The sequence below is a fragment of the Nicotiana tomentosiformis genome, chromosome 6 (genome assembly GCF_000390325.3).
Source record: "Nicotiana tomentosiformis chromosome 6, ASM39032v3, whole genome shotgun sequence".
In the NCBI taxonomy this organism is placed as follows: domain Eukaryota; kingdom Viridiplantae; phylum Streptophyta; class Magnoliopsida; order Solanales; family Solanaceae; genus Nicotiana; species Nicotiana tomentosiformis.
In genome coordinates, this window is record NC_090817.1 from 124,070,026 (window position 1) to 124,085,189 (window position 15,164).

The 15,164-nt window shown below is 37.3% G+C and overlaps 2 protein-coding genes and 1 pseudogene across 2 annotated transcripts; 1 reads left to right on the plus strand and 2 right to left on the minus strand.

Annotated features, from left to right (window-relative positions):
• Positions 1-3,086: 3,086 nt before the first annotated feature.
• On the plus strand, positions 3,087-7,476 carry LOC104102045 (pentatricopeptide repeat-containing protein At1g56690, mitochondrial-like). Its single transcript, XM_009609641.4, has 2 exons — positions 3,087-7,035; positions 7,230-7,476. The coding sequence occupies exon 1, from the start codon at positions 3,368-3,370 to the stop codon at positions 5,480-5,482; it is 2,115 nt and encodes a 704-aa protein (XP_009607936.1). The 5' UTR covers positions 3,087-3,367; the 3' UTR covers positions 5,483-7,035; positions 7,230-7,476.
• A 128-nt stretch (positions 7,477-7,604) lies between these two features.
• On the minus strand, positions 7,605-10,960 carry LOC104102044 (beta-fructofuranosidase, insoluble isoenzyme CWINV1-like; annotated as a pseudogene).
• A 235-nt stretch (positions 10,961-11,195) lies between these two features.
• On the minus strand, positions 11,196-13,625 carry LOC104102043 (large ribosomal subunit protein eL15-like). Its single transcript, XM_009609640.4, has 4 exons — positions 13,509-13,625; positions 12,813-12,979; positions 11,969-12,166; positions 11,196-11,642 (listed from the first exon to the last, which is right to left on the minus strand). The coding sequence occupies exons 1-4, from the start codon at positions 13,510-13,512 to the stop codon at positions 11,397-11,399; spliced, it is 615 nt and encodes a 204-aa protein (XP_009607935.1). The 5' UTR covers positions 13,513-13,625; the 3' UTR covers positions 11,196-11,396.
• Between the last annotated feature and the right edge of the window lie 1,539 nt (positions 13,626-15,164).

Genomic DNA, 15,164 nt, shown 5'->3' on the forward strand with positions numbered 1-15,164 from the left:
CAAGAAAGCATCACACTAATTTGTGATAGTCAAGGTGTTATCCAATTAGCAAAGAACCAAGTTTATCATGCAAGGACGAAGTATATTTATGTTCGATATCACTTTGTACGAGATATTATAGAAGAAGGTGGAGTCACGGTGCAGAAAATTTGGACTACAAACAACCCTGCCGATATACTAACAAAAGTAATGACTGCAATCAAGTTTCAACATTGTTTGAACTTGATCAACATTACTGAACTTTGAAGATTAAAGTTGAAGATACAATCAAAATTTATCAGTGAGAGAAAATTGAACGAGTGGAATCTTGCCAAGGTGGAGATTTGTTGAATTTGACAAGATTAATGTGAACTAGTGTGAACATTTGGAAGCCTCCTTTTAGGAGAAAATTGGTAGATGCATTTTTTCATGCATTTATATTGCATTATCACACTTAATGTGATGTCATGTATGACATTATTAAGGCCATTTCTCTTCTATAAATAGCAAGAGTTTTGTTCATTTGTAAACATCTCTCACTTGCATTCTTATCTCGTAAGGCATTAGAATCTTCTTTCTCTCTTGTAGTATTTCACTTGTATTTTTGGAGTGAAATAAAGTTTGAGTTGATTGTGTTCGAGGACTAGGCAAAAATCAAATTTTGCCGAATCTCGTTAATTTCTGGTGTTCTTTTTATTATTGTCTCATTTACTATTTGTTAGCTACATTTAAACGTAGTAATTATGATTTAATCACTCTCTCTATATATTCGGCTTCAACAACATCATGTGCAGAGCTAACCAACAGATTAGGCTATGTTTGGGTATATTCATATTGTTCCACGCTCATCTACTCTCAGGCCACACTGGTGCACTCCCTTTAAGCCAGCTATACCCCCAACCGATTGTTTATTTGCCCTGTGCACTGTCATTTTGTCACTTTTGTGTTTTTCTTTTCGGACAGTTATTTGCAAGCTTCCAAAACATAGTTATTTGTGTTCTCTTATTAACTAATTTCAAGAGATATTCAGGTCAAGGTACAGATAGAGGAGGATAACAGGTAATGTACCATTTGAAAACACAGACCAAGTGATAAACTAAATAGGTCCATGTTGGTCTGCCACATCTAATAATTTGAAAGAACTGTATCCGCATATAAATGAGTGATGAAAATATTAAATAAATAAATAAAACTGCCTAAGAATTAAAGGGGAGGTGCCATGGTGCATGGGAATATTCAAGGGGAGGTGTCATGGTGCATGGGAATATTCAAGGGGAGGTGTCATGGTGCATGGTGCATGGTGCATGCTATGGTGCATGCTACTCGCCATATTCAAGGGGAGGTGCCATGGTGTATGCTATTCGCTGATGACATATATCTAATTGATGAGTCGCGAGCCGGTATTAACGAAAGGCTGGAGGTTTTGAGACAGGCTCTTGAGTCTAAGGGTTTCAAGCTGAGCAGGACGAAGACGGAATACCTGGAGTATAAGTTCAGCGCTGAGCCAGTGGAAGTGGGCGTGGATGTGAGGCTTGAATCACAGGTCATCCCGAGTAGAGGCAGCTTCAAGTACCTTGGTTTGATTATCCAGGGGAGAGGAGAGATTGACGAGGATGTCACACACTGTATTGGGGTAGGATGGATGAAGTAGAGGTTTGCATCTGGAGTCCTGTGTGACAAGAGAGTGCCATCGATACTCAAAGGTAAGTTCTATAAAGCGGGCCATGATGTATGGGGCTGAGTGTTGGCCCGTTAAGAACTCACATATCCGGAAGATGAAAGTAGTAGAAATGAGGATGTTGAGGTAGATGTGCGGACACACTAGGATAAATAAGATTAGGAATGATGATATTCGGGAGAAGGTGCACGTAGCTCCCATTGATGACAAGATGCGGGAAGTGAGGCTTAGATGGTTCGGACATGTTCAGAGGAGAAGCCCAGATGCTCCGGTACGGAGGTGTGAGCGGCTAGTTGTAGAGGGCACGAGAAGAGGTAGAGGGCGGCCTAAGAAATATTGGGGAGAGGTGATCAGGCAGGATATGGCGAGGCTCCAGATTTCCGAGGACATGACACTTAATAGGAAGATGTGGAGGTCGAGTATTAGGGTTGTAGGTTATGAGGTAGTTGAGTCTTGCCTTACTTCGTACCATTGTGGGACTAGCCAAGCAGGGTTTTTGTCTAAGATAGCTAGTGACAATATTGTGTCTTACTATTTCGCTTTTCAGTGCAGGACCTATTTACTAGCTATCGTTTTTGCTTTGCATCTTTCTTCTGGATTTCATGGTGTTCTTATTTTTCCTATGATTGTTGTGGTGATACTAATATTGTCTCCTTTTGTCTTTTTGTTTTCTTTAGCTGAGGGTGTTTCGGAAACAGCCTCTCTACTCCTTCGGGGTAGGGGTAAGGTCTGCGTACACACTACCCTCTCCAGACCCCATTAGTGAAATTTTACTGGGTTGTTGTTGTTGTTGTTGCCTAAGAATTAATTTTTTGATTAGGGGAATCATAGAATTTTTTTTAAAATCCATTACTTCATCTTTTTCCAACATAGAGGTTAGAGTTAGGCTGGATAACAAATAAATTTGTATAAGTCGTATATTCTGACTGCGATTTATAAGCTATAAGTAACATATTTCGAATGCAATTCATAAGTCACATATTCCGAATGCGATGTATAAATCACATATAACGGATTCGTATTTATTATATTTGTCAAGATTTTTGGTTAAGGTGGGGAATTTTATTCATCCCACTGCAACTCTAGGAGGCGACAAAGAGATGTTATATTTCCCCAATATAAGAGACCCTAGTCTTTTTTAGTCAAACCATTGCCCTTTCATTGTGAAGACTCTTTTTTGAACTAACGATAAGCTTTCCAAATAAAACTCCACATTATAATATAGAATCCCTCTAGTAAATGTGGACAAACTTGTAGTAATAGAGGAGTACAAGATATCCATATAATAACTTGTTTCGAATCCTACGAAGCTCAACATCCACAAAATATGGTCAAGCATTTGAATTACAAACTGAAATAACTCAGTATGGCACGAAATCGTGATACCTTGGTACAATAAAAGTTTTGTAACACGTTATGAGGACCGGGGTAAGGGACGTTTGAGCAACTCAAACGACGACCTTATTTTCTGATGTAACTAATATTTTACTTAATGAAATGGTTAGTAGAAGTAAATTTAATTAGAACAATGGTAAAATATACACCAAGTATAAATGGACAAACGAAATAAATTATTATCTGAATGAAAATAACAGAGCCAATTTTTCAGATACTACACTTCTCTTCCTTTTCTGCTCGCAAAGACTCCAACAAAGCGTTGGTTCATATCCGAAGAGAAGTAGTTCTACCGCGGGAGTACTTTTCTCATTGATGCACCGCTTATTCTTTGTTCAATGTCGGAAATACTATTACACTCACGCAATTGCTGCGAATTCTCAGATTTCTCATTTAGCTCGATTGGGCCAAATTCAGAATGCCCGAAGGGTGTTCGACGAAATGTCCGTCAAAACTGTAACTTCTTGGAACTCTATAGTCGCTGGATATTTCCAAAATCAGCAACCCTATGAAGGCCAGCGTCTTTTTGATCAAATGCCTGAGAGAAACATTGTTTCCTGGAATGGGTTAATCTCAGGTTATGTAAAGAATGGGATGGTGAAGGAAGCAAGAAAGGTGTTTGACAAAATGCCCCAGAGAAATGTCATTTCCTGGACTGCTATGGTCAGAGGGTATGTTGAGAAGGGATTGGTTGAGGAGGCGGAAACTCTGTTTTGGCAAATGCCTGAAAAGAATGTTGTGTCATGGACTGTGATGTTAGGCGGGTTGATTCAAGAAGGGAGAATTGATGAGGCTAGAAGGCTTTACGACACGATGCCAGTAAAGGATATAGTTGCAAGGACTAATATGATATGTGGGTATTGTCAGGAAGCCAGGTTGGAAGAGGCTCGCGACCTCTTTGATGACATGCCACAAAAGAATGTCGTTTCTTGGACTGCCATGGTATCAGGATATGCCCAAAATGGTAAACTGGATATTGCTAGAAAACTATTTGAAGTCATGCCTGATAAGAATGAGATCTCATGGACTGCAATTGTAATAAGCAATGTGCAATATGGTAGATTTGAAGAGGCGTGGAAGCTTTTCGAAGTAATGCCTGTAAAAACCACTCCTGCTTGTAACGCCATAATACTTGGAATTGGACAGAATGGGGAGGTTGCTAAAGTAAGGATGGTGTTTGATCATTTGAAGGAGAAGGATGATGCAACATGGAGTGCAATGATCAAGGTTTACGAAAGGAAAGGGTATGAGTTAGAGGCGCTGGATTTGTTTCAACGAATGCAAGTAGAAGGATTTCGGCCAAATTTCCCTTCCTTGATAAGCATGCTTTCAATTTGTGCTAGTCTTGCAAGTCTTGATTATGGTAGAGAGATACATGCAAAGTTAATCAGAACCGACTGTGATGATGATGTGTATGTCTCGTCTGTATTAATCACAATGTACATTAAATGCGGTGATTTCGTCAAGGCAAAAATAATATTTGACAGATTTTCTCCTAAAGATGTGGTCATGTGGAATTCCATTATAACAGGTTATGCTCAACATGGTTTAGGAGATGAAGCTCTAGAAGTGTTCAGAGAAATGTGTTCTTTAGGTATTACCCCAGACGAGGTTACCTTTGTTGGAGTTCTATCTGCATGCAGCTACACTGGGAAAGTGAAAGAAGGACAAGGCATCTTCGAGTCCATGAATTCAAAATATCAGATGGAGCCAGCAACTGCACATTATGCTTGCATGGTAGACATGCTTGGTCGAGCTGGCCGGTTGAATGAGGCAATGGATCTGATCAACAAAATGACTGTAGAAGCAGATGCAATTGTTTGGGGTTCTTTGATGGGTGCATGTAGGATGCATATGAACCTAGACTTGGCGGAAGTTGCTGCAAAGAAACTTTTACAGCTTGAACCCCAAAATTCTGGGCCCTATGTCCTACTTTCTAATATTTATGCATCCAAAGGTAAGTGGGCTGATGTTGCTTTGCTTAGGAAGTCAATGCAGTCTAGGGAAGTGGTTAAATCACCTGGTTGTAGTTGGCTTGAGGTAGACAAGAAGGTGCATATGTTCACCGGTGGACAGAGCACACCCCATCCCGGGCATGAATCGATCATCAAAATGTTAGAAAAGTTGCGCCCTATGTTAAGAGAAGCTGGATATAGTCCTGATGGAAGCTTTGCTCTGCATGATGTGGATGAAGAAGAGAAGATGCATAGCTTGAATTATCACAGTGAGAAACTAGCTGTGGCCTATGGACTTATGAAATTGCCTGAAGGTATGCCTATACGAGTAATGAAAAATCTTCGGGTTTGTGGTGATTGTCATTCTGCTATTAAATTAATATCTAAAGTCACAGGACGAGAGATAATTCTGAGAGATGCCAACAGATTTCACCATTTTAAGGATGGGGTATGTTCATGTAGGGATTATTGGTGACTGCTTGATTACTTGTATGCATAATTCATTACAAACAGCTTTGGTGTTGTGTGTTGTGGTAAATGGTGACTATGCACTCATTTAGCAGCCAACTGTATGCATTCGCTTCGAATAGATTATGGAGGAGTATCATAAAACCCACTAGTGCGAGCATTTCATCTCAAATTATTGGAGATATGGTGTATGCTGAGTTTGTCGAACAAGTATAGAGGATTGTGTTGTCTACTCAAACAAAGACATTTGTGAATATAAAAGAATGCAAAGATTAGGACGGAGCTAATATCTAACCTCATGCTAAACAATGCTCTGCATTAAGCCAGATCACCCATTATTGCAATTGTTGATTAAAAAACTTGCTTCTGCTTTAATCAGGTGCTTCCCCCTCGAAGCTATGGATATCCTGCTTTACCCTTCTAATGGATTGCGTATTCTGAAAAAAGATTCAAACAGTGCCATTGCTAGGGAACTGTTTTGCCTTTCAGCAGACGAAGCAGCTTTAAGTTTATATCATGTTATATCGTCAGTGAATGCTGATCATATAGTAGAAGACTTGGCTGTGATATTCGGTTGCAAGGTGGAAACCCCACCGATTATCTTGGGCTACATCTGGGAGCAAAACACAAAGAATCTGGCACTTGGCAAAGTGTCATTGACAGATGTAAAAACAGATTTGCTCCAAGAAAGAAGCTGTACCTTTCTTTGGAAGGAAGACTATACTAATCAGTAGTGTTTTGTATGGTGTCCCTACTTGATGTCTTTACTGCACGTTCGTGCAAATGTTGAAAAGGGATTGAATAAAATAAAACCTGACTTTCTATGGTAATGAAATTCTGAGAAGAAAGAAATGCATCGAGTCAGATGGCCCATAGTGACTAAGACAAAAAGAAATACTATGAGGTATGGGAATCAAAAATCTGAAATGCTCAACGAAAGTTTGTTCCCGAATAGTGTAGGAGGTACAATGAGCAGGGTTGAATTTTGGAAGAATGTGAGAACAGTGCAATACAGCAAAACTGATAACTGGTGCACTAAACCAGTGACTACTTCATATGTAGTTGCACTATGGAAACCAATTAGAGGTGGGACTTTATAAGAAAAAGATAACTGAAGGAGCGCAATGGCAGGAAGATCAGATTATGGTCAGATAAATAGCTGGAAAGGTCTATTTTGAAAGAGCTGTTCCTTGACCTTTACTATATAGCCATCTTCAAGATTCACAACAATCTCGATGTTACACTGGAGATGGATAGAAGAAGTTTCGGTCACTGGAAATAAAAAGGGTTAATATAATCCGCGTTGCAGAAACTGGAAGCAGTAAATATGGAGGTGAACAAGACCGCGTTGTTTGGACAGGCTGCACGAATAGCAGATTCTCAGTTAACTCCTGTTAGAAAATTTTGCTTCAACAGAGGAGTTGCAGTAACTCACTGTCCTTGGAAAATTATTTGGAAAGAAGAGTTCCGACAAAAGTTGCTTGTTTTTATGGATTACTACTCATGGTGCCTGTTTGACGCAAGACGACTTACAGAGAAGAGGATATCAGTTATGCTGCGGTAAGCACCATCAGTCTGTTTTACCATTTATTAGTCCTTGAAGTCATTTTCTCTGTTGCATGTATTGGTTTCTCTTTCATTTTTTGGTACCTGCTCTTTCTATCTTTTCTTGTGTTATTCATGTCTACTATAAATCGTTCTGCTCCATGTCAATTGAAACTAATATTTTGCTCATTTCTTTGTCTTTCTATCAGTGGCGGACGCACGTGGTGGCAAGCGGGTTCAACTGAACCTGCTTCATCAAAAAATAATACTGTGTATATGTATAAATTAGGATTAAAGCTGCGTAAATTTTGTATAAATATTTTATTTGAACCCACTTGACAACTTCTATTTTACGACTAAAGTTATGTACTTCTAAGATTGAACCCGCTTGCACAAAATCCCGGGTCCGCCACTGCTTTATATTATGCATGTTTTGGATGTCGCCTGAATGCATAATAGTATGTATCCGTATATCTGCTGAGAACCAGAGCATGATTTATTTTAAGGAGAAACGACTCCTGAATTCCAACAACTTTGCTAGAGAGACAACAACCCAAAGGTGACCAAATAAATGTGCACATGAGTTCTTAAATTTCTCTATGCTCTTTTGCCAATAAGATAAAATTCTGCATACTGCACGCAGTATCGAACTGATGGACAGAGACAACAAACAACTGGTACCAAATGCTAATAAGAAGTGGCAATCGTAACAGGAAAGTTATGCAAATGATGACACCAATGGATCACATAAGTGTTGTACTACTGGAAGCCAGCCCTTAAGTTAGGCAGCTGCAACCGTAATCTGTAAAATTTACCATAAACATACTGCTGATGGTTTACTCTTTCTTTTTGACTGTACAAGGATCCAAAAAAATCACCTCCAACTCTAGCTCAATGAAAATTGTCTTAAAATCCTGAATACAAGCTCAAGAACCACAAAATATTCAGACTTTAGTAATAAGAAGGAAAGCTCAATAATTCTTGGAACACCCATAATTCAAAGTCTCATCATCCGCATGGATCCAACATCAACCACCTTAACATAAGACATCAGTTGCTATAGAAACAGAAGCAATTTCACCACCATTACTAATGAACAGACAGCTGAATCAATCATGCGTGTCGAGGGGGAAAGAAAAAGAATAAAGGGTAGCTATTCACACAGGTCCGGGCAAAAACCGTACCCCAAGGTACGATGTAGGCAGTCTACCCTGATGCAAGCATCAATGGCTGATTTTACGACTCGAACTCGTGACATATAAGTAACACAAACACAATTTTACCATAATTTTACCGTTGCTCCAAAGCTTCCTTTTTGGAAAAGAAAAGGAATACAAAAAAAAAAGGGTCAACTCAAATTGACTATATACATTCAGAAAATAAAATTTGGGTAGATGGGTGATGAGTAGTTACAGGGAGATCAGATTATCAAGTCGAAATCAACCCAATTCTGTCCCAGATTTAAAGAAGAAGAAATAGAGGAATTATCAGAATCTTGATGATGAGATGATGAAGTAGAAGAAGTAGCGTAAGAATAACGTTGGTAGGAATAAATGTTATGAGGGAAACAGAGGAAAGTCCAAACACAGAGACCAATCCGTTGAAGAGGGAAACAGATAACAAGATCTAACAGTTGTTAGCTGCTTTGATTATGTCAATTTCCCTACTTGTAGACTCATTAACCCAAGCAATGAAAATCCTCCTGTTTTTAGCACTGTCAAAGAAAGATTTGGAAGCATAAAACCTTCCATAATCCAATCTTAATCCTGATTCAATATTGTCTACAAATCCTTCATCTGGAATATATACATCGTTCTGATGGTCATAAGTTCCAATAGTATAATAATCAACACCAGTACCAGCCACAGTAATCTTAAATACATATTTAACCCCTTGAAAAAACACTGAAGTGTCAACTCCATTTTCAGTACCGTCAACTAATACAGGGAAAAGTTCAGGACATTCCCACATTCTAGTTTCATTTGTCCAATGCAGGGGACGCTCAGCTTCAGTCCCAGTGAATAAAATCTTTACTTCTGTACAAAAGAGCAGTTCCATTGTCTTCTCTTTCGTTCCCTATGATTACTCTCCAAATTCCATCGTCAGGGCCTAACCACGCCGTGCTCGGGTCCCTAAACAAAGTTTCTTCCCCCGGATTAGGTACCATTATCGGATTATGATCCGATTTAATCCATTCGATAAGATAAGGGTCTGATAAATCTTTAGGTATGGCTAGATTTTGAAGTTGAGTATCTTGTGAGTCACAACCAGTGTAAAGTATAGCTGGTGTGCCGTTTTGGAGAATTGTAGCAGAACCTGACCAACAACCATTGATGTCATATGAATCTGAAGGGAAAAGTGCAGGAGGATGAACAGTTCAGTTAACAAGATCAGTTGAAGTAGAATGACCCCAAGCTAAGTTTCCCCATGTTGGACTTTCAGGGTTGTATTGGTAAAATAAATGGTATATTTCCTTGTATATCACTGGTCCTGCAAATTTAATTTTGTAAAATAATGTCAGAATTTTATCCAGTATAATTCCACAAGTGGGATAGTGCGTACGCAGAGACATAGATGTTGTTTTCGAATCCACAACTTATTTTTATTAGTGAGCTAAAATTACATCCAATTATCCCCATTTCTTTTTCTTATCATACCCTTGAGTTTTTAAGTAGTACAATATTATTGGAGGAGAGAGTTGGAACGACAACTTTAAAGTATTTGCTAATATTATTACTTCATTTACGATGTTGCAACGTGAAAAAGCTAGATTTGTATGATAGAATTGTAAGTCCACTAAAATAAGACAAGAAAACTTACCATTAGGATCTGTAAGTCCGAGGACATGTATTCCAGTTCATCAGCGTTACAAGTCAACAACACGATCCACCAATCGAACAGAAATCGATAATAAATAAATAAATAAAAATATAAAATTAAGAGTTTAGTTTAGATTACACAAAATTAATCACAAATCTGGAAAAAAGGATGAGTGTGTTTAAGAATGTACCGTTAATCCAATTCCGGGGAGGTTGAAAATGATATGCAGTTCTATAAGGTTGTGCCATGAGGAGAGGAAGATATTGAAAACTTCAAGCTGGAGAATACCTTGACTAGGTGCAGTTAATATTATTGAAGTTAAGAGCAGCAACATATAAGACAGTCTATGAATCTTGGCTTGTTGAAAGCAAGAAACTTTCTTTTTTGTTAGTGCAAATGTTGCATACAACTGAAGAAGGTATAAATACACTATCCCGTCTTACTCTCTCTTGTACAAGTCAAGATAATATATTCCAACTAAATTCGAAATAATATATCCCAACTAATTACAAATTGTGTATTCCATCTAATCCAAAGACGGCAAACAAGAGGAGACTTCCATATATCTTACACAAGTCAAAATATTATATTCCGTCAAATTAAGACCTAAAGTATTAGTGATTTATGAGTCTGTCGTCAAAGATCTTAGCCAAACGGTGACCTGCTACGTAAGCCTTTCATAGTCTCACATATCCAATCATGCTTCTTTAATCGGCATCTCGTAATAAAATTAAATAAAAATCAAAATCCTGCACTAGAAATTAACATCTTTTTTTTTTCTAATTGCCGCACCCTGTAGCTTCAGTACCTAAGTGTCTTTTAGGTACATGATTGAATTCAGACAGAGAAGTTGTTATAGATTATTTCGACTTGTACAATATATATGGACGTTTGGCATCTCTGGATTAGTCGGAATATATATAGAGCAGAGTATTGTCTTTATGGCAATTCATCAAGTTTGATCGAGAAATTTGTGCCCAAAGTGCTTACTTGGTTAATCCAAAATTAAGTAGAAATGATCATCTACATTTGGCTTCTACATAGTTAATCCAAGATTATAACAAGAAAAAGCATATCATTTTCTTTACAATCCATACTTTTGATGCACAAATTGGTTCATTGTACCAACTGAGGATGTCGCAATATAGAATCCCCGACTCTAATGAGGGACAACAAAGGAGGAGGATCGAGCAAGTGAGAAAATGTATATTAGTTTACCATAATTAAGTAGATAACACCAATGTATAGATATAGGTTATACACCCACAGATTTTGGGTAGACTTGAACGCGAGTATGCTACTTCTTTTCATATTGCACCATCAATATTTCACTTCAATATATTCAGATAACAACCTTGGGTCTTAATTTACTTGCATATATATTGTTTAATAAAAGTCACACACGCAATCCATTCGCCGCAAGAAAAAAGATACTTCAATACAAATTCAGATGTTCAAAAATGTAAAGAGCTGAACTAGTCTCAAGATAAAAGGGCTAAAACCAGATAATGCAAAAAACCTAAGGAAGCGACAATCTCTCAAAAAGGTCAAGCAGATCAGCGGTAACGGCGGAGAGACAGAGTCTGGTTCCTTTTCCAGGTTCCTCTTCTTGAAGGGCGATTTTTGTGGTAAAGATGTCCCTTTCCTCGGAGTCCCCTGTATTTCTTACCGGCTGAGGTGAGACCACGAAGTTCTCTATGCTTATGCACTGGGTTGCAGATCCAGTTGATCCTTGGATCGTTGCGAATAGCAGCGTGGGCTGCGTCAACCAATATCACCTCATAGTACTTGTAGGTAGAATCCTGCATTCAAGAAGGTTTAAGATTAGAGTTAATTACCATTATTAAAGCATGGTGTGCAAAGAGTCTAACAGGCAATAAGAACAAACTATAAATAACTCATTCTTGAAGTAGAACCAATTACAAAGTGATGTTTGCATTTTAGAAAAATAAATTCAATCACCTCGCAAACTATTTTAGGATTTAGCTCGTCAAGTTAAAAAGTTTGTGCATCAAGAAATACAGTTCTTAGTCTTAATTAGAAATGCAATAATTTCACACTCTAGCATATGAGAACATAAAAAAAGCACTAGAAGCACAAGAAAATTAATAAAAGTACAGACACAAACCTCATTAATCCAGTAAGAATTGAGGACTTTAAGACCACCCAATTTCCTACCGGCACGCTCCTCAGCAACAGAGCGCTTGCTGCGCTGGAACTTCAGTTGGGTGACCCCCTGGTTGGTGGGTTTACCATACACAATACCCTTGGGAACTGGCCTCTTCCTTCCACCACGTTTCACACGAACACGGTAGACCACATAGCCCTGGAAAGATAATGATCCCAATCACAACTTGGAAGTAATTCGGTACTATGCAAAATGACACAGTGTAGTAACATGATTAAAAGCAAAGAATTATTCATTAATACTGCTCAAAAGAGTAACAGAAACAGAGTATTTAGGAATATGGGTTGCTATCCTTTGTATCTAGAAACTACACAGAAATGAGAACGAAAACACAGCACATAGCCTTCACAAGCAAATCGGCAATCAAAGAATATGCATCGAACACAGCCAAGAAATTAAAAAAGAAACAACAGTGAGACAAATATAACTCAAGTCATAGCCCCCTAATGATTAAAATACATTAAACAGAACAGTAACAAAAATTAAAAACTTCATTTTCACTGGATAATAAAATGGTCAGACTGTCTCCACAAGCAAATTGGCAATCAGAGAAGTATGTATCAAACAATACCAACGAATAAAGATACAACACAGAGACAAACATAACTAGAATAAAGTCATCAGAAAATATTAAACAGAAGATTAAAAAAAATCCAAACTTTCTTTCCATTGAGCATCTACTACACTATTTCATGGGCAAAAAACATGCAAAAGGCTAAAATATCTGTCATCTACTATCAAGTCACATTGTCAAGAAAATGACTAGGACACAGTAGAAATGTACCTGCTTGGCTTTGTAGCCCAAGCGGCGTGCCTTGTCAGGACGAGTAGGCCTAGTGACACGCACAATAGAAGGGAGCTGTCGGTACTCCCAGCACCTCACCCTTTGCAAGAACCTCATCACATCTGACTGCTTCTTCCTCCATAGCTCTGACACATAAGTGTAAGCCCCTATATTTCCACCAAAATCAAACATCACATTCTATTCCAGCTATACCGATATCCACAAATACAAATATCCATAAACCATCAATGTTACATTAAAAACCTCTAACTATCCAACTTTTACCGTAAAATATAAGACCAATTATATTTACACATACATATCTCCTGAATTCTTTTTGTTATAAAATTACATTTTTATCAAAAATATATATATAACCGATTGCGCGTGTATATATCTGTTTGTACATACACACATATGCGTATATGTATATATGTACGTATATGTGTATGATTCAAATTATAGATCTGCTTTATTCAGTCCAGCAAATTATAGTGAAAATTCAGAGGTCCAACAAAATCATTAGAACAAAAGCAACAACTGTCTAAGATTAATAGATGCTTCAAAGTATAAACCTGTTCCAAACCAAACGAAAAAACTAAAGAAAACAAAAGATTATTCGCATTCAGCTAGATTTTCGACATGAATCAATTTAGCAAAAAGTACAGTACAGAAGAAAGATTTAGACGAACATACCCATTGAATCACTTTTGTTGCTCCTCTCCCTCTGAAGCTGCTCGGCGATGGCGACTAGGGTTTTTGAGTGAAGCGCATTATAAAAGGATTGTCATTACCCTCCTGGGCGAGTCCTTTCGGCCCATGGGCCCATTTTAAAAGCTGGCCCAAATCCCATTTCATCGAAGACAAGTGATTTGTATGGCCCGTTTGGCCATGATTTTTGTTTCTTTTTTAAAACTTCAACTTGAAATGTTATTTGCAGAAATATTAACAATAAAATACTTTTAATTATACGATACAATCAAACTGGCCTTGTTTGCCAAGTGTTACTAGTATTCTTCAATACAATTTAAAGGAAATTAGGTGAAAGCTAGAAAGTACTAAAGTCCTAAGATGTAGTATGGAGGCATCCTTTAGGACAACATTTATTAGAGATTTAAGAGTTTTGGAAGAGGGAAATTCAAGGAAAATAGTTTCTTTTTATGGGACATTTACGCCGCGAATAATGTTCATTTAGAAAAAAATATGTTCGAATACAAAATAAATATGTATTATCGTACTGTCATGATATACAATTCACATTTTGTGTAGCATTACAAAAATTGGTGTATACTAATAAGGTATACAAAGTACATAACTGTTGCCGTGTAAATTTTAATTTGTAAACAGATATCGGCGTATAAACATTTTGGCCACATGGATAATCATGAAAAAACTCTTATGTTTTTCTTTTGCGATAAAATTAGTCCAACAACAACAATAGGAGTTTTTGACTTAAAATGTCCCATATCTACAAGACTAGATTTATTTTTATCTTTCAAATATAACCAGAGCATCTTTAATCACTTAACTTTGCTAAAGTAGAGTAAATTTGGTCTCACTAAAAGAGCCTAAGTTAAAAACTAACCGAATGAGCAATTTTTTTAACGGTGCTTTCTCAAATAATAGCCCTCTGCCTTCTTTCTTAACTGAAGAGGCATTATTTTGGCTTTCACTGATGCACATTTTCCTTCCTCTTGTTTTCATTTTCATAGGACAAGGTGAAACTAAAAACTTCATATGTTTTATTCCACTTGACACATCAAAAGCAAATAAAACCAAAATAAAGAGTTATTAAACTCATCTCCTTCGTAGAGAAAATGTTAAACTTCTGAAAAGTATGCTATAGTAGCCATTTACAGTAGCAAAATAAGAGTTACTAAAATCAACTCTTTTACATCAGCCTTCTAACGACAAAAAATAATCTGCTAGGCGTATCAACCTATACATATAGTCGTAGACAGCATCCCAACTATTTTACACCAATCTTCAGCAACAAAATGGTTATTCTATAGTATCAAAAAACATCCTCTTATAGCAGCAACAATCAATCTTTTTCAACAGAAACTTATATACTAAAAAATGTATCTCCAGTCACTCTACTTTCTTGAATTGTGTGCATATGATCTTGGTTAGTTGGTCCTCTTCTTACCAATAATTAAGAAAATATTGCATTCACCGTATTAATAATATAATCAAATAGAGTGATATGTGTACTAAACTCATACCTAAAGCTTTATAAGAGCAAAAGATGCAGTAGAATATGAGGATTCTTGTCGCAATATCTCATCATCATGAGAGTCTGGATACACATAATTTAACTTGCAAGTTCTTTTATTATAGCCTGGATTGTGG